General features: G+C 43.1%; 1 protein-coding gene across 1 annotated transcript in view; it reads right to left on the bottom strand.

Moving 5' to 3' along the window:
* LOC143787874 (P-selectin-like) overlaps nt 1–19,453 on the bottom strand; it is a 692,067-nt gene that overhangs the window by 567,688 nt on the left and 104,926 nt on the right. Inside the window, exon 3 of the mRNA XM_077276995.1 lies at nt 1,544–1,930. Within this exon, the coding sequence (XP_077133110.1) occupies nt 1,544–1,930 (387 nt within the window). The remainder of the gene's footprint in view (nt 1–1,543; nt 1,931–19,453) is intronic.

Raw genomic sequence — 19,453 nt, 5'->3', positions numbered from 1 at the left:
CGCACTCAGCACAGCCGCCCGCACTCAGCACAGCCGCCCGCACTCAGCACAGCCGCCCGCACTCAGCACAGCCGCCCGCACTCAGCACAGCCGCCCGCACTCAGCACAGCCGCCCGCACTCAGCACAGCCGCCCGCACTCAGCACAGCCGCCCGCACTGATGGGGGCGCAGGATGGAGCAGCACGTGATAGGATGGGGGCGCAGGATGGGAGCCCATGACAGGATGGGGATGCAGGATGGAGCAGCACATGACACGGTGGAGCAGCACATGACAGGATGGGGGCGCAGGATGGAGCAGCACATGACACGGTGGAGCAGCACATGACAGGATGGGGATGCAGGATGGAGCAGCACATGACACGGTGGAGCAGCACATGACAGGATGGGGGCGCAGCATGGAGCAGCACATGACAGGATGAGAGAGCAAGATGGGAGCAGCACATACCAGGATGGAGACCATATACCAATATAAATGCTCGCCACCCGGGCGTAGAACGGGTTCAATAGCTAGTAAGATATAATAGTGTGTCTACAATCGTACTTACTGGAGTAACACAAGGTAGTGTAACCAATTGGAGACCAGTATTGGTGGTATAATCTGTGGGTGCTGCGTAAATAGGCTGCCCTTTGGAAGCAGATATGGTTTCCTACTAGATTGCCCCAGATTGAGCACGGTAGATGTTCGTTATAAATTGTCTGATTAGAATGGGATGAACTCAGTGATCAGTAATTCTGGCAGTGAGTGGAAAAACAGTGCTTACTAGCAGTAAACATATGGACTAGATTAGGATTTTAGTGATACTCACTGTTTTGATCATTGATGTAAAAGGTGTAATGATGTGCTCATATCCTCGCAATTACTCCCCTACTACTATTGTCACTCTACGTATATAGAGTAGCCCGGTGATTAATTCTTGATTTGTACAATTTGCATATTTCCCTGAGGAGCAATGCGGCTTTAAGTCTCCTCATCTTAGCATGTCAATCTCCGCAAGGAGAAATGATACTTCTTGGATATCCTTCTTCGTGTTGTAATTTAAATCTTGTGGAGTGTATGTAGTGGGTTTTTGCTCTTTCATCTGTGTATATCACAAATGAAACAGGGCAATTTTATTATTCATGTTGTCTTTTTTTCAAAAATGCTCACCTCAACAGAAAAGTGGAAATGTGGTAAAATAAATAATTTAATGCTCTAGTGTATCATGATATTTTAGGTGGAAATCATTTTTAATGAAATGAAGATGTGAAATGTACAAGTCATGGATTTCCATTGCAATGTGAGATTTTAGTATTGAGTAGCATAGGATTTATTTTTTGTTATTTTTAATTATTGGAAACTTTCTGCCTAGTTTTACATTATAACGTTTCTGAAAAGAATGGACCTCATGTCTGTCATGTATAATATCAGGAATTTCCCAGAAGACAGCAATTTGTTACTTACAGTAGAGATGGTGTTAGTAATTAGTTGTATCAGTTCCCCAGGTAAGGATTATTTTTTTCAGGGATTCCTCCATGCTAAAAGGATACATGCATTGACAACTACCTAGATAACATAGCGCCCTTTTCTTTCGATCACATCGTTCATCATTCCATTTACCACTTTCTTTTAATCTTCGTATATAAATCTCCACACAGTCTTGGTTATTCCTTTTGTTGTTTGGCTCTCCTTGTGCCCAATTTTCTTCATTTTTTGTAAGTGTTTTATTGGTTCCAATCCAAACCCAAATGTTGTTTTTTTTCCGTAATCCTATCCAATAGTGCGTGCTGTCATTAGGCAGATAGTGAGTTAAAAAAGAGATTTCTTCTTTGTTTTGAATTGCAACCATGTCAGTGAAATTTGTTTTACACCAGTTATGGGATTCATTCCATGTTTGCACTGTGGTGCTATAATGATATGTCCATCCAGATACTTCTACAACTCTCAAAAATCCTAAAAAACAAAATCACATATTGGATGTTGTACATATAAATTTCACACAATGTATTGGTTAATGCTTAGACAAGTATTCTATTCAAATATTGTATTCTTTAATGTGGCAACCCTTATCAATTCTAAGCACATCTATAAACTTGGGCCCCGATTTACCAAGACCGGGGATGTTTACGCCAGTTTTGAAGAGGGGGCGTGGTAAAGTCAAAGGCGCCTGATTCATTAAAAAATGTTTTTTCCTTTAATGAATAAGAAGTGTCTTAATCCCTGCTAACCAAAACCTGTATTCACTTTCAGCACTGGGCCAACTTTTCCATTTGAGACTTTATGAGGTAATAACTCTAGACTATTTAGCGGATTCTAGTTTTCCTGAGATTGTTTTTTCATGACATACTGTATAGTACTTCAGGGTAGTGGTAAATTTAGGTCGATATTTTTTACATTTATTTGTGAAAATATCAGAATTTTAGCAAAAATGTTACAAATTTTGCAGTTTTAAAAATTTTTAGTTTTATGGCCTTAAACCAGAGAGATATATCACACAAAATACAGTAGCTAATAAATAACTTTTACCACATATCTACTTTACATCTGCCTCATATTTGAAACTTTTTTTGTTAGGAAGTTAGAAGGTTCAAAAGTTTTTCAGCAATTTTTCATATTTACAAAATCAATTTATTTGGGACCACATCACATTTGAAGTGACTTTAAGAGGCCTATGTGACAGAAATTACCCAAACATGGCACCACTTTAAGAGCTTCACCCCTCAAACTTGTCAAAAACACATTCAAGAAACTTATTAAGCCTTCAGATGCTTCACGGAAGTTAAAGGGAACCTGTCACCCCCCCGGCATTTTTTAACTAAAAGAGCCACCTTGTGCAGCACTAATGCTGCATTCTGTCAAGGTGGCTCATTTATTTTGGGTCCCTTCTAATGCTGCAATATTCGTTTTTTCAATTAGCCCGCCATACCTGTAGTCTGTCTGGGGGGGCATGTCTTTTCCCCCCGGACACAAGCACCTTCCAGCCATCCCTTAGCCCCTCCATGCGCCGGGTGCTGCCTCCTGTGCCTTCATTACCGTCCCCGCTGCCTGCGCTGTAAGTTCCTTTTTTGGGCATGCGCAGTTTGCGCTGCCCTTCGACTCCCATCACATGATGGGAACTTACAGCGCCGGCGTCGGGGACCTTAATAAAGGCACAGGAGGTGGCGCCCGGCACATGGAGGGGCTGAGGGATGGCTGGGAGGCGTGTGTCCGGGGGGAAAAGATATGCCCCCCAGACAGACTACAGGTATGGCGGGCTAATTAAAAAAATGAATATTGCAGCATTAGAAGGGACCCCAAATAAAAGAGCCACCTTGACAGAATGCAGCATTGGTGCTGCACAAGGTGGCTCTTTTATTTAAAACGCCCGGGGGGGGGGGGGGTGACAGGTTCCCTTTAAAGCAATGTGAAAAGAAAAAATGAAAATTGTATTTTTTCACACAAAAATATTGCTTTAGCCCAATTTTTTTTCATTTTCACAAGGGTAACAGGAGAAAATACACCATAGAATTTGCTGTGCAATTCTCCTGAGTATGTCGATACCCCATATGTGATGAAAAAGTACTGTTAGGGTGCACAGCTGGGTTTCAAAGGGAAGGAGCACCATTTGAAGTCTGGAACACAAAATTGGCTGGAATCAGGAGAGGACACCATGTCATGTTTTCAGAGCTCTTGATGTGCATGTGCCTAAACAGTGGAAACCCCCACAAGTGACCACATTTTGGAAACCATGACCCTCAAGGAATTTATCTAGAGGTGTGGTGAGCACAGTGAACAACAGGGGCTTCACAGAATTTTGTAATGTTGAGACATGAAAATGAAAATTAAGATTTTTTTTCCACAAAAATGTTGCTTTCACCCCATATTTTTCATTTTCACAAGGGTAGCAGAAGAAAATGGACCTAAAAATTTCTCGTGAGTACACTGATATGCCATCTGTGGTTGTAAACTACTCTTTGGGCCCACTGCCGAGCTCCGAAAGGAAGGAGTGATGTTTTGAGCACCATGTTGCATTTGAAGAGCTCCTGATGTGCCTTTGTTCACTGAAGAGGTTAACTGGTGTTAAAGTTTTAAAGATTGCATTGTTCCAGACCCATAGATACCAAACATACGTACTTTATTTATTTATATTTTTTGCATGAATGTATTTATTGGTATGTTTTTTGTCAGATATTTTAGTTTTTTATTTTATTTTTTTGTAAATATTTTTACAATTTTTCAAAACTTTATTTTTACTTTTTTACCCTGTCTCAGCATGGGACATCAACTCGCCTGATCATTGATATAATACTCTGCAATGCTTTTGCATTACAGGGTATTAAATCAGTTTCTTGTTCACAGGCAGTTGGTGTGTCAGCTTCTGCTCTGAGCAGGAGCTTGCAGGCCACGGTAATGTCTTCCTGGGAGGATTATTATCTTTAGGCCGGCGTCACACTAAATGTATGTAAAATCACTCCGAGTCTCCCTGCCGATAGTCGCACAAATGTTCTCTGTATAGTCATCTGTGTGTAATGCGTTTGCAATGCAATGATGCGATATTCTGGCACCTATGTATCCGTATGACAGCCATATGACATGCGTATTGCTGTACATTTCCCAGCATTTTTCCCTATTGATATAAAAGAGAGTTATCTGCGCTGGATTACAATTGTTCCTTCTATATGTAGAGACTTACAAGGGATAATTGCTTTACATTCAATGTAAACATGGAATAAATCAATATACCTGATGGAATTTCTTATCTGAAAGTGTGATCTTCCGTGGTTGGCTGTGACGTCACACAGGTCCCGCCACGGCAGAGCACCGAGCGGCCAAGCCAAGCAACACAGCACCACCGGTTGGTCGGTGGTGCTGTGTTGCTTGGCTTGGCCGCTCGGTGCTCTGCCGTGGCGGGACCTGTGTGACGTCACAGCCAACCACGGAAGATCACACTTTCAGATAAGAAATTCCATCAGGTATATTGATTTATTCCATGTTTACATTGAATGTAAAGCAATTATCCCTTGTAAGTCTCTACATATAGAAGGAACAATTGTAATCCAGCGCAGATAACTCTCTTTTATATCTTTGGACTATATTGTTTTTAGTTACGGATAGGAGTGACCGTAACATTATCTGCTGCAGGTTTACTAGGTTATTAGCGCTACTGGTGTTTTTAGTAGAATTTTTCCCTATTGAATCTAATGGCTCAATGGGCTGAAATGAGGAAAATGTGTGCCTATTTCTCACAAACTAGACAGATGGTCCGTGTGGTGTCTGAGTTTTTCTTGCACCCATAGGCTTGCATTGTTGCATTGGCGAGTCTCGGATGATATATGTGTAAAATCCCAGCATGCTGCAATTTTACACTCACGTAGAATACACCTGAGAAAAATTATGGTGATGTGAGCTGCCCCATAGATTAACAGTGATCCCAGTGCTATGCGATGTTATCTCACATAGAACTCGTCCATATTCTATGGTAGTGTGACTCCGGCCTTATTGTCAGGATAATCCATTTCAGTTCCCACCTATTCTGGTATGGCAGATACATTGATGACCTCCTCTTCATCTTGAGGGGCGATGTGTCTGCCATACTAGAATTCATTCAATACATCAATAATAACCACTGCAACTTATCCTTCGCCCATTTTGCACACCCCTCTGATATATCTTTTTTGGATTCACAACTGAGAAGTATCCCTTGTGACACCATTCAAACCTCCACTTTTCCTAAACCTACAGTTCTGGCAAAAATTAAGAGACCACCACATCAAATCTCCATCATAGGCAGCCCAATCTCCAGACCTGAACCCCATTGAAAACCTCTGGAATGTAATCAAGAGGATGATGGATTGTCACAAGCCATCAAACAAAGAAGAACTCCTTAAATTTTTGTGCCAGAAGCAGTGTGAAAGACTGGTGGAAAGCATGCCAAGACGCATGAAAAATGTGATTAAAAATCATGGTTATTCCACAAAATATTTATTTCTGAACTCTTCCTGAGTACAAACATTAGTATTGTTGTTTCTAACTGATTATGAACTTGTTTTCTTTGCATTATTTGAGGTCTGAAAGCACTGGTATTTTTTTTAATTTTGACCATTTCTCCTTTTCGGAAAAAAATACAAAGTTTATTGCTTGGAAATTCGGAGACATGTTGTCAGAAGTTTATAGAATAAAAGAACAATTTACATTTTACTCAAAAATATACCTATAAAGAGCAAAATCAGACACACTGAACATTTTCAGGCAATACCATCCTCCATGCTCATAGTAGTCACCCAAACACACGATCAAATCCATACCGCTGGGAGAATTTATACGCATTAAACGAAACTACAGTGAAAATAGTAACCTGGCGGCAGAATTGGATCTATCTATCTATTTTCAGAAACATTGCCAATGATTCATACACTGTCATGATTCCCCCTTATTCCCAGTGGGTGGTCTAATGATCCCAGGTATGTGATTTTCACAATTGCAGTCAAATACCGACTAGATTTTCATGTACATCTCTCAATTTTCTGAGAGAAGCAGAAGAGACTCTAGTTGGCACGAGACCACAACTATGAAATTCACATGCCTGTGATCACGTGACCGCCCACTCACGCTGGGAATAGAGGAGACTCATGACAGTGTGTGCACAGCATGCTATCGCGATTCAGCAATCTGCAGCGATAGAAGGACACAAAAATTTGTCTATAGAACCCAGAAAACTCCTTTAACCTAAAGAGGCAGTAACAGATCCAAGTGTACTACACATACACAATAACAGAATCAAGTTTACTATCACAACTTGCGTTAGTACTTGTAGATACTAAAAAAAATGAGCAGCAATTGGTATGCATGCAATGTACAAGAGCATGTTCATACTGGCCATAAAAGAGACAAAGCCTAGTATAGAAACAAAATGAGCAAATACCCTGTAGTAAGTAAAACACATACTGAAAGTGCACATAAATAACATAGGGTGCTTTGTAAACACTGTTTTTGATTAACCCCTTCCTGATATCGGACGTACTATCCCGTCGAGGTGGGGTGGGCCCCCATGACCACGGACGGGATAGTACGTCCAGCGCGATCGGCGGCGCTCACGGGGGGAGCGCGGCCGATCGCGGCCGGGTGTCAGCTGCCTATCGCAGCTGACATCCGGCACTATGTGCCAGGAGTGGTCATGGACCGCTCCCAGCACATTAACCCCCGGCACACCGCGATCAAACATGATCGCGATGTGCCGGCGGTGCAGGGAAGCATCGCGCAGGGAGGGGGCTCCCTGCGGGCTTCCCTGAGCTCCCCGCAGCAACGCGATGTGATCGCGTTGCTGCGAGGGTCTTACCTCCCTCCCTGCCTGCTCCAGACCCGGATCCAAGATGGCCGCGGATCCGGGTCCTGCAGGGAGGGAGGTGGCTTCACAGAAGCCTGCTCAGAGCAGGCACTGTGAAGCAGCCTGCACTTCTCTCAGATCGGTGATCTGTCAGAGTGCTATGCAAACTGGCAGATCACCGATCTGTATTGTCCCCCCCTGGGGCAAAGTAAAAAAGTAAAAAAAATTTTTTCCAAATGTGTAAAAAAAAAAAAAAAAAAAAAATATTCCAAAATAATGGAAAAAAATATATATTATTCCCATAAATACATTTCTTTATCTAAATAAAATAAAAAAACAATAAAAGTACACGTATTTAGTATCGCCGCGTCCGTAACGACCCGACCTATAAAACTGGCCCACCAGTTAACCCCTTCAGTAAACACCGTAAGAAAAAAAAAAAAAAACGAGGCAAAAAACAACGCTTTATTATCATACTGCCGAACAAAAAGTGGAATAACACGCGATCAAAAAGACAGATATAAAATATCCATGGTACCGCTGAAAGCGTCATCTTGTCCCGCAAATAACGAGCTGCTATACAGCATGATCAGCAAAAAAATAAAAAAGTTATAGTCCTGAGAATAAAGCGATGCAAAAATAATTATTTTTTCCATAAAATAGTTTTTATCATATAAAAGCGCCAAAACATAAAAAATAATATAAATGAGGTATCACTGTAATCGTACTGACCCGAAGAATAAAACTGCTTATCAATTTTACCAAACGCGGAACGGTATAAACGCCTCCCCCAAAAGAAATTCATGAATAGCTGGTTTTTGGTCATTCTGCCTCACAAAAATCGGAATAAAAAGCGATCAAAAACTGTCACATGTCCGAAAATGTTACCAATAAAAACATCAACTCGTCCCGCAAAAAACAAGACCTCACATGACTCTGTGGACCAAAATATGGAAAATTTATAGCTCTCAAAATGTGGTAACGCAAAAAATATTTTTTGCAATGAAAAGCGTCTTTCAGTGTGTGACGGCTGCCAATCATAAAAATCCGCTAAAAAACTCGCTATAAAAGTAAATCAAACCCCCCCTTCATCACCCCCTTAGTTAGGGGAAAAAAAAAAAGAATTTATTTCCATTTTCCCATTAGGGCTAGGGTTGGAGCTAGGGTTAAGGCTACAGTTAGGGTTGGGGCTAAAGTTAGGGTTAGGGTTGGGGCTAAAGTTACGGTTAGGGTTTAGATTACATTTACGGTTGGGAATAGGGTTGGGATTAGGGTTAGGGGTGTGTCAGGGTTAGAGGTGTGGTTAGGGTTACTGTTGGGATTAGGGTTAGGGGTGTGTTTGGATTAGGGTTTCAGTTATAATTGGGGGGTTTCCACTGTTTCGGCACATCAGGGGCTCTCCAAACGCGACATGGCGTCCGATCTCAATTCCAGCCAATTCTGCGTTGAAAAAGTAAAACAGTGCTCCTTCCCTTCCGAGCTTTCCCGTGTGCCCAAACAGGGGTTTACCCCAACATATGGGGTAGCAGCGTACTCGGGACAAATAGGACAACAACCTTTGGGGTCCAATTTCTCCTGTTACCCCTGGGAAAATACAAAACTGGGGGCTAAAAAATAATTTTTGTGGGAAAAAAAGAATATTTTTTATTTTCACGGCTCTGCGTTATAAACTGTAGTGAAACACTTGGGGGTTCAAAGTTCTTACAACACATCTAGATAAGTTCCTTGGGGGGTCTAGTTTCCAAAATGGGGTCACTTGTGCGGGGCTTCTACTGTTTAGGTACATTAGGGGCTCTGCAAACGCAATGTGACGCCTGCAGACCATTCCATCTAAGTCTGCATTCCAAATGGCGCTCCTTCCCTTCCGAGCCCTCCCATGCATCCAAACGGTGGTTCCCCCCACATATGGGGTATCAGCGCACTCAGGACAAATTGGACAACAACTTTTGGGGTCCAATTTCTCCTGTTACCCTCGGGAAAATACAAAGCTGGGGGCTGAAAAATAATTTTTGTGGGAAAAAATTTTAGTTTTATTTTTACGGCTCTGCATTATAAACTTCTGTGAAGCCCTTGGTGGGTCAAAACGCTCACCACACATCTAGATAAGCTCCTTAGCGGGTCTACTTTCCAACATGGTGTCACTTGTGGGGGGTTTCTACTGTTTAGGTACATTAGGGGCTCTGCAAACGCAATGTGACGCCTGCAGACCTGTTGTGTATCCGCTTTTTGGGCTCCCCTGGTGGTTGCTGGTGGTATTGGTGACTTGTTTGCACTTTGCTGCTTCTGTTCACCTGCTTCCATCAGCGTTTGGGAGTTTCCTATTTAGCCTTGCTCTCCAGTCATTTCCTTGCCGGTCATCATTGTAACCAGAGCCTTCGGTTGCATGTTCCTGCTACTAGTCTGCTGATCAGCTAAGTGGACTTTGTCCTTTTGTTTTGTATCTTTTGTCCAGTTTGCAGTTTTTGTAATTCTCTGTAGCTGGAAGCTCTTGCGGGCTGAAATTGCCACTCCTGTGTCATGAGTTGACACAGGAGTCTTAAAGTAATTTCAGGATGGTTTTTGAAAGGGTTTTCAGTTGACCGTGAAGTCCTCTTTTGTATCTTTCTGCTATCTAGTAAGTGGACCTCTCTTTGCTAAATCTACTTTCATACTGTGTATGTCTTTTCCTCTTAATTCACCGTTATTACATGTGGGGGGCTGCTATCATCTTTTGGGGTATTTCCCTAGAGGTAAGCCAGGTCTGTTTCTTCCTCTACCAGGCATAGTTAGTCCTCCGGCTGGCGCGTGGCATATAGGAAGCCGTAGGTATGCTCCCTGGCTACTATTAGTTGTGTGGTAGATTTAGCTCACGGTCAACTCGAGTTTCCATCACCCGAGAGCTCGTTCGTTATTTATATGTTTCTTACGTTCCCTTGCCATTGGGAACCATGACAGTATGACCGGCCCGAGTTAAAACTTATTGGCAGAAGAAAGGAGAGAAAAAAGAAGTCTGTAAAAATTTTTTTTTTTTCTTCTTTTTCCCTATGCTTGCTCCATAGTTGGATCAGTTGTATTTCAGCTCTAATTACTGCCTTTGCCTTTCTCTCCTTATAATCCTTGAATGGCTCTGAGCTCACCTGTTTAAAGATGGATCCTCAGAGTTTGGCTGCAGGTTTAAATAATCTTGCTACGAATAGTGTTGAGCATTCCGATACCGCAAGTATCGGGTATCGGCCGATACTTGCGGGTATCGGAATTCCGATACCGAGATCCGATACTTTTGTGGTATCGGGTATCGGTATCGAAACAACATTAATGTAAAAATGTGTAAAAGAGAGAATTAAAATAAAAAATATTGCTATACTCACCTCTCCGACGCAGCCTGCACCTTACCGAGGGAAGCGGCAGCGTTCTTTGTTTAAAATTCTCGCTTTTCTTTCCTTTACGTGAAGTCCCGGCTTGTGATTGGTTGCGTCGCAGTCACATGGGCGACGCAACCAATCACAGCAAGCCGTGACGTAATTTCAGGTCCTTAAGGATTTTAAAATTACGTCACGGGAGGCTAAACATTTTAAAATTTTAAAATGCGCGCGTGTCCAGCCTCCCGGCTTGTGATTGGTTGACCGCGATGCAACCAATCACAAGCCGGGACGTCACAGGAGGCTGGACAAGCGCGCATTTTAAAATGCGCGCGTGTCCAGCCTCCCGTGACGTCACGGCTTGTGATTGGTTGCGTCGCCCATGTGACTGCGACGCAACCAATCACAAAGCCGGGACGTAATTTTAAAATCCTTAAGGGCCTGAAATTACGTCACGGCTTGCTGTGATTGGTTGCGTCGCCCATGTGACTGCGACGCAACCAATCACAAAGCCGGGACGTAATTTTAAAATCCTTAAGGACCTGAAATTACGTCACGGCTTGCTGTGATTGGTTGCGTCGCCCATGTGACTGCGACGCAACCAATCACAAAGCCGGGACTTCACGTAAGGAAAGAAAAGCGCGAATTTTAAGCAAACAACGCTGCCGGTTCCCTCGGAGAGGTGAGTATAGCAATATTTTTTATTTTAATTCTTTCTTTTACACATTAATATGGTTCCCAGGGCCTGAAGGAGAGTTTCCTCTCCTTCAGACCCTGGGAACCATCAGGAATACCGTCCGATACTTGAGTCCCATTGACTTGTATTGGTATCGGGTATCGGTATCGGATTGGATCCGATACTTTGCCGGTATCGGCCGATACTTTCCGATACCAATACTTTCAAGTATCGGACGGTATCGCTCAACACTAGCTACGAAGGTTCAAAATTTACAAGATTTTGTTATGCATACTCCTATTTCTGAACCTAAAATCCCTACACCAGAGGTGTTTTCCAGAGATAGATCTCGGTTTCTGAATTTCAAATATAATTGTAAATTGTTCCTTTCTCTCAGACCTCACTCCTCAGGAGATCCTGTCCAGCAGGTTAAGATTGTAATTTCTTTGCTGCGAGGTGACCCTCAAAATTGGGCATTTTCATTGGCACCAGGGGATCCTGCGTTGCTCAATGTGGATGCGTTTTTACTGGCTTTAGGGTTGCTTTATGAGGAACCTAATTTGGAGATTCAAGCTGAAAAAGCTTTGATAGCCCTATCTCAAGGGCAAGATGAAGTTGAGATATACTGCCAAAAATTTGGTAAATGGTCTGTGCTTACTCAGTGGAATGAGTGCGCCTTAGCGGCAAATTTCAGAGAGGGCCTTTCTGATGCCGTTAAAGATGTTATGGTCGGGTTCCCTGCGCCTACAGGTCTGAATGAGTCCATGACATTGGCAATTCAGATTGATCGGCGTTTGCGGGAGCGCAAACCCGTGCACCATTTGGCGATATCTTCTGAAGAGACGCCAGAGAAAATGCAATGTGACAGAATTATGTCCAGAAGCGAGCGGCAGAATTATAGGCGTAAAAATGGGTTATGCTTCTATTGTGGTGATTCTGCTCATGTTATATCGGCATGCTCTAAACGTACTAGGAAGGTTGACAAGTCTATTTCAATTGGCACTTTACAGTTCAAATTTATTTTGTCTGTAACCTTGATTTGTTCATTATCAGTTATTACCGTGGATGCCTATGTGGACTCTGGCGCCGCTCTGAGTCTTATGGACTGGTCATTTGCCAGGCGCTGTGGGTTTGATTTAGAGCCTCTGGAAGTCCCTATACCTCTGAAGGGTATTGATTCTACACCTTTGGCTTGTAATAAACCACAGTTCTGGACGCAAGTGACTATGCGTATGACTCCAGACCATCAGGAGGTGATTCGCTTCCTTGTGTTGTACAATTTACATGATGTTTTGGTGCTTGGATTACCATGGTTACAGTCTCATAACCCAGTCCTTGACTGGAAAGCTATGTCTGTGTTAAGCTGGGGATGTCGGGGGGCTCATGGGGACACTCCTTTGGTGTCCATTTCGTCATCTATTCCATCTGAGATTCCGGCATTTTTGTCTGATTATTGTGATATTTTTGAAGAGCCTAAAATTGGTTCACTCCCTCCTCACAGGGATTGTGATTGCGCCATAGATCTGATTCCTGGCAGTAAATTTCCAAAGGGTCGTTTGTTTAACCTATCTGTACCTGAACATGCTGCTATGCGCGAGTATATTAAGGAGTCCCTGGAAAAGGGACATATTCGTCCTTCTTCATCACCTTTAGGAGCCGTTTTTTTCTTTGTCTCTAAAAAGGATGGCTCTCTGAGGCCTTGTATTGATTATCGACTCCTGAATAAAATTACAGTCAAATATCAGTATCCGTTGCCTTTGCTGACTGATTTGTTTGCTCGCATAAGGGGGGCTAAGTGGTTCTCTAAGATTGATCTTCGTGGGGCGTATAATTTGGTGTGAATTAAGCAGGGGGATGAGTGGAAAACCGCATTTAATACGCCTGAGGGCCATTTTGAGTATTTGGTAATGCCTTTCGGCCTTTCTAATGCACCTTCTGTCTTTCAGTCCTTAATGCATGATATTTTCCGTGAATATTTGGATAAATTTATGATAGTGTACTTGGATGATATTTTGATTTTTTCTGATGACTGGGAGTCTCATGTTCAGCAGGTCAGGAGGGTTTTTCAGGTTTTGCGGGAGAATTCTTTGTGTGTAAAGGGTTCAAAGTGTGTTTTTGGGGTTCAAAAAATTTCCTTTTTGGGGTACATTTTTTCCCCTTCTTCTATTGAGATGGACCCTGTCAAGGTTCGGGCTATTTACGACTGGACGCAGCCTACTTCTCTGAAGAGTCTCCAGAAATTCTTGGGCTTTGCTAATTTTTATCGTCGATTTATAGCTGGTTTTTCTGGCGTTGCTAAACCTCTGACGGATTTGACTAAAAAGGGTGCTGATGTTGCCAATTGGTCCCCTGCTGCCGTGGAGGCCTTTCGGAAGCTTAAGCGCCGCTTTTTGTCTGCACCTGTGTTGCGCCAGCCTGATGTTTCTCTTCCCTTTCAGGTTGAGGTCGATGCTTCCGAGATCGGAGCGGGGGCGGTTTTGTCGCAGAAAAGTTCCGACTGCTCAGTGATGAGACCTTGTGCGTTCTTTTCGCGAAAATTTTCGGCCGCCGAGCGAAACTATGATGTTGGTAATCGGGAGCTTTTGGCCATGAAGTGGGCATTTGAGGAGTGGCGTCATTGGCTTGAGGGTGCCAAACATCAGGTGGTAGTTTTGACTGATCACAAGAATTTAATTTATTTGGAGTCTGCCAGGCGCCTGAATCCTAGACAGGCACGTTGGTCGTTGTTCTTTTCCCGGTTTAATTTTGTGGTCTCGTACTTACCGGGTTCTAGGAATGTGAAGGCAGATGCTCTTTTTAGGAGTTTTGAGCCTGACTCTCCTGGGAATTCTGAACCTGCTGGTGTCCTTAAGGATGGAGTGGTTTTGTCTGCTGTCTCTCCAGATTTGCGACGTGCTTTGCAAGAATTTCAGGCGGATAGACCTGATCATTGTCCGTCTGGTAGACTGTTTGTTCCTGACGAGTGGACCACTAGAGTCATCTCGGAAGTTCATTCTTCTACTCTGGCAGGTCATCCGGGAATTTTTGGCACCAGAGATTTGGTGGCTAGATCCTTCTGGTGGCCTTCCCTGTCTCGAGATGTGCGTGTTTTTGTGCAGTCTTGCGATGTGTGTGCTCGGGCCAAGCCTTGTTGTTCTAGGGCTAGTGGGTTGTTGCCCTTGCCTATTCCGAAGAGGCCTTGGATGCACATCTCTATGGACTTTATCTCGGACCTCCCTGTTTCTCAGAAGATGTCTGTCATCTGGGTGGTGTGTGACCGTTTTTCTAAAATGGTTCATTTGGTGCCATTGCCTAAGTTGCCTTCCTCATCTGAGTTGGTCCCTCTGTTTTTTCAAAATGTGGTTCGCTTGCATGGTATTCCGGAAAACATCGTTTCTGACAGGGGTACCCAGTTCGTGTCTAGATTTTGGCGGGCAGTCTGTGCCAGGTTGGGCATTGATTTGTCTTTTTCGTCTGCATTCCATCCTCAAACCAATGGCCAGACGGAACGAACTAATCAAACTTTGGAGACTTATTTGAGGTGTTTTGTGTCTGCGGATCAGGATGATTGGGTTGCCTTTCTGCCGTTGGCGGAGTTTGCTCTTAATAATCGGGCTAGTTCTGCCACTTTGGTTTCTCCTTTCTTTTGCAATTCAGGGTTTCATCCGCGTTTTTCATCTGGTCAGGTTGAATCTTCGGATTGTCCTGGAGTGGATGCGGTAGTGGATCGGTTGCATCAGATTTGGGGACAAGTGGTGGATAATTTGGAATTGTCCCAGGAGAGGACTCAGCAGTTTGCTAACCGCCATCGTCGTGTTGGCCCCCACCTTCGTGTTGGGGACTTGGTGTGGTTGTCTTCCCGTTTTGTCCCTATGAGGGTTTCTTCTCCTAAATTTAAGCCTCGGTTCATCGGTCCTTATAGGATTTTGGAGATTCTTAACCCTGTCTCCTTTCGTTTGGACCTCCCGGCATCTTTCGCTATCCATAATGTGTTCCATCGGTCGCTGTTGCGGAGATATGAGGTACCGGTGGTTCCTTCTACTGAACCTCCTGCTCCTGTGCTGGTGGAGGGTGAATTGGAGTACGTGGTAGAAAAGATCTTGGACTCCCGTATTTCCAGACGGAGACTTCAATATCTGGTTAAATGGAAGGGCTATGGTCAGGAAGATAATTCTTGGGTAACTGCCTCTGATGTTCATGCCTCGGATTTGGTTCGTGCCTTTCATAGGGCTCATCCAGATCGCCCTGGCGGTTCTTGTGAGGGTTCGGTGCCCCCTCCTTAAGGGGAGGGTACTGTTGTGTATCCGCTTTTTGGGCTCCCCTGGTGGTTGCTGGTGGTATTGGTGACTTGTTTGCACTTTGCTGCTTCTGTTCACCTGCTTCCATCAGCATTTGGGAGTTTCCTATTTAGCCTTGCTCTCCAGTCATTTCCTTGCCGGTCATCATTGTAACCAGAGCCTTCGGTTGCATGTTCCTGCTACTAGTCTGCTGATCAGCTAAGTGGACTTTGTCCTTTTGTTTTGTATCTTTTGTCCAGTTTGCAGTTTTTGTAATTCTCTGTAGCTGGAAGCTCTTGCGGGCTGAAATTGCCACTCCTGTGTCATGAGTTGACACAGGAGTCTTAAAGTAATTTCAGGATGGTTTTTGAAAGGGTTTTCAGTTGACCGTGAAGTCCTCTTTTGTATCTTTCTGCTATCTAGTAAGTGGACCTCTCTTTGCTAAATCTACTTTCATACTGTGTATGTCTTTTCCTCTTAATTCACCGTTATTACATGTGGGGGGCTGCTATCATCATTTGGGGTATTTCCCTAGAGGTAAGCCAGGTCTGTTTCTTCCTCTACCAGGCGTAGTTAGTCCTCCGGCTGGCGCGTGGCATATAGGAAGCCGTAGGTATGCTCCCTGGCTACTATTAGTTGTGTGGTAGATTTAGCTCACGGTCAACTCGAGTTTCCATCACCCGAGAGCTCGTTCGTTATTTATATGTTTCTTACGTTCCCTTGCCATTGGGAACCATGACACAGACCATTCCATCTAAGTCTGCATTCCAAATGGCGCTCCTTCCCTTCCGAGCCCTCCCATGCATCCAAACGGTGTTTCCCCTCACATGTGGGGTATCAGCGCACTCAGGGCAAATTGGACAACAACTTTTGGGGTCCAATTTCTCCTGTTACCCTCGGGAAAATACAAAACTGGGGGCTGAAAAATAATTTTTGTGGGAAAAAATTTTTGTTTTATTTTTACGGCTCTGCATTATAAACTTCTGTGAAGCCCTTGGTGGGTCAAAGTGCTCACCACACATCTAGATAAGTTCCTTAGGGGGTCTACTTTCCAACATGGTGTCACTTGTGGGGGGTTTCTACTGTTTAGGTACATTAGGGGCTCTGCAAACGCAATGTGACGCCTGCAGACCATTCCATCTAAGCCTGCATTCCAAATGGCACTCCTTCCTTTCTGAGCCCTCCCATGCGCCCAAACAGTGGTTCTCCCCACATATGGTGTATCATCGCACTTAGGACAACTTGGACAACAAATTTTGGGGTCCAATTTCTCCTGCTACCCTCGGGAAAATACAAAACTGGGGGCTAAAAAAATAATTTTTGTGGGAAAAAATTTTTGTTTTATTTTTACGGCTCTGCATTATTAACTTCTGTGAAGCACTTGGTGGGTCAAAGTGCTCACCACACCTCTAGATAAGTTCCTTAGGGGGTCTACTTTACAAAATGGTGTCACTTGTGGGGGGTTTCAATGTTTAGGCACATCAGTGGCTCTCCAAACGCAACATGGCGTCCCATCTCAATTCCTGTCAATTTTGCATTGAAAAGTCAAACGGTGCTACTTCCCTTCCGAGCTCTCCCATGCGCCCAAACAGTGGTTTATCCCCACATATGGGGTATCAGCGTACTCAGGACAAATTGTACAACAACTTTTAGGGTCCAATTACTTCTCTTACCCTTGGGAAAATAAAAAATTGGGGGTGAAAAGATAATTTTTGTGAAAAAATATGATTTTTTATTTTTACGGTTCTGCATTATAAACTTCTGTGAAGCACTTGGTGGGTCAAAGTGCTCACCACACCTCTAGATAAGTTCCTTAGGGGGTCTACTTTCCAAAATGGTGTCACTTGTGGGGGGTTTCAATGTTTAGGCACATCAGGGGCTCCCCAAACGCAACATGGCGTCCCATCTCAATTCCAGTCAATTTTGCATTGAAAAGTCAAATGGCGCTCCTTCGCTTCCGAGCTCGGTCATGCGCACAAACAGTGGTTTACCCCCACATATGGGGTATCGGCGTACTCAGGACAAATTGTACAACAACTTTTGGGGTCCATTTTTTCCTGTTACCCTTGGTAAAATAAAACAAATTGGAGCTGAAGTAAATTTTTTGTGAAAAAAAGTTAAATGTTCATTTTTATTTAAACATTCCAAAAATTCCTGTGAAGCACCAGAAGGGTTAATAAACTTCTTGAATATGGTTTTGAGCACCTTGAGGGGTGCAGTTTTTAGAATGGTGTCACACTTGGGTATTTTCTATCATATAGACCCCTCAAAATGACTTCAAATGAGATGTGGTCCCTAAAAAAAGATGGTGTTGTAAAAATGAGAAATTGCTGGTCAACTTTTAACCCTTATAACTCCCTAACAAAAAAAAATTTTGGTTCCAAAATTGTGCTGATGTAAAGTAGACATGTGGGAAATGTTCATAAATAAAGAGAATCAAGAGTTTTTACGTATAAAAAGTATATATTTTTTATTTCATATAATTTAATAAAATTTTTTTCTTTTTATAATAAGTACAAAGACAATCTGTCAATATGGACGAAAAGATGATCCAACCAATTGGATCATCTTTTCGTCCATATTGACAGATTGTCTTTGTACTTATTATAAAAAGAAAAAAATTTTATTAAATTATATGAAATAAAAAATATATACTTTTTATACGTAAAAACTCTTGATTCTCTTTATTTATGATTAAGTTGAGTTTAGTATACTTACTTATAGGTGTATTGCTGGTTTCGTTGTATATGTGGGAAATGTTACCTATTAAGTATTTTGTGTGACATATCTCTGTGATTTAAGGGCATAAAAATTTAAAGTTGGAAAATTGCAAAATTTTCAAAATTTTCGCCAAATTTCCATTTTTTTTGCAAATAAACGCAGGTAATATCAAAGAAATTTTACCACTATCATGAAGTACAATATGTCACGAGAAAACAATGTCAGAATCGCCAAGATCCGTTGAAGCGTTCCAGAGTTATAACCTCATAAAGGGACAGTGGTCAGAATTGTAAAAATTGGCACGGTCATTAACGTGCAAACCACCCTTGGGGGTGAAGGGGTTAAAAAAAGTGTAAGAGCCATCTCTCCGCGACAAGGTGTACCCAAATTGAAACGTTCTAAACTGTCTGCAAGGCCAGAGTCACACTGGTGTATAACATTAGATGTGATATGCTAATGACACTCGGCTCCAGCTCTGCTGCGAGCATGACCCGAGTGTCAGTGCTTTGATCCTCTCGCATGACAGTATTGCTGCACAGCTGTGGAGGAGACGGAGATAGTAATTTCTCCATCTCCTCCATTGCCTGTCACAGAATATATCGGACTGCACTGGGATGTCATAGATTTGTATGCGTGTGAGGGAGCTGAGTCTAGCTGCCAATCGCAGCATGCTGCCGTAACAGTATGAGAAAATAATCACAGATCTGCAGGACGGGGGATGTTATTACAGGACATGGGACCATTGTTACAGGACAGGGGACATTATTAGAGGGCAGAGGACCGTTATTACAGGACTGGGAATGTCACTACAGGACAGGGGACTGTTATTAAAGGATGGGTGACGCTATTACAGGACGGGGGATGTTATTAGAGCGCCCATGGATCCAACCCGCATACTTGTAGAACCTCAATCCAAATTTTTCAGTGGAACCAGAGGCATAGATAGGGTTTTGGTTCAGGGAGGGCAAAACTTCTCAGTGGGCCCCTAACCAGGTAACCTTGATTACAACTGGGTGACGCACCCTAATAGCAGAAGTAGGAGAACCTCAGCAGATGACCGCGCTGTTACGGAAAATAATCTCTACAGTATATAAAGACCAATATTGATATTACCGCCATATGGTTAGTGGTACCAGTCCTACAGAACATATAAGAGATCACAGCAGTTACAGATAATGACTT

This window comes from Ranitomeya variabilis, chromosome 8, assembly GCF_051348905.1.
Source record: "Ranitomeya variabilis isolate aRanVar5 chromosome 8, aRanVar5.hap1, whole genome shotgun sequence".
NCBI lineage: Eukaryota > Metazoa > Chordata > Amphibia > Anura > Dendrobatidae > Ranitomeya > Ranitomeya variabilis.
This window is presented reverse-complemented; position numbering and strand designations above follow the sequence as displayed.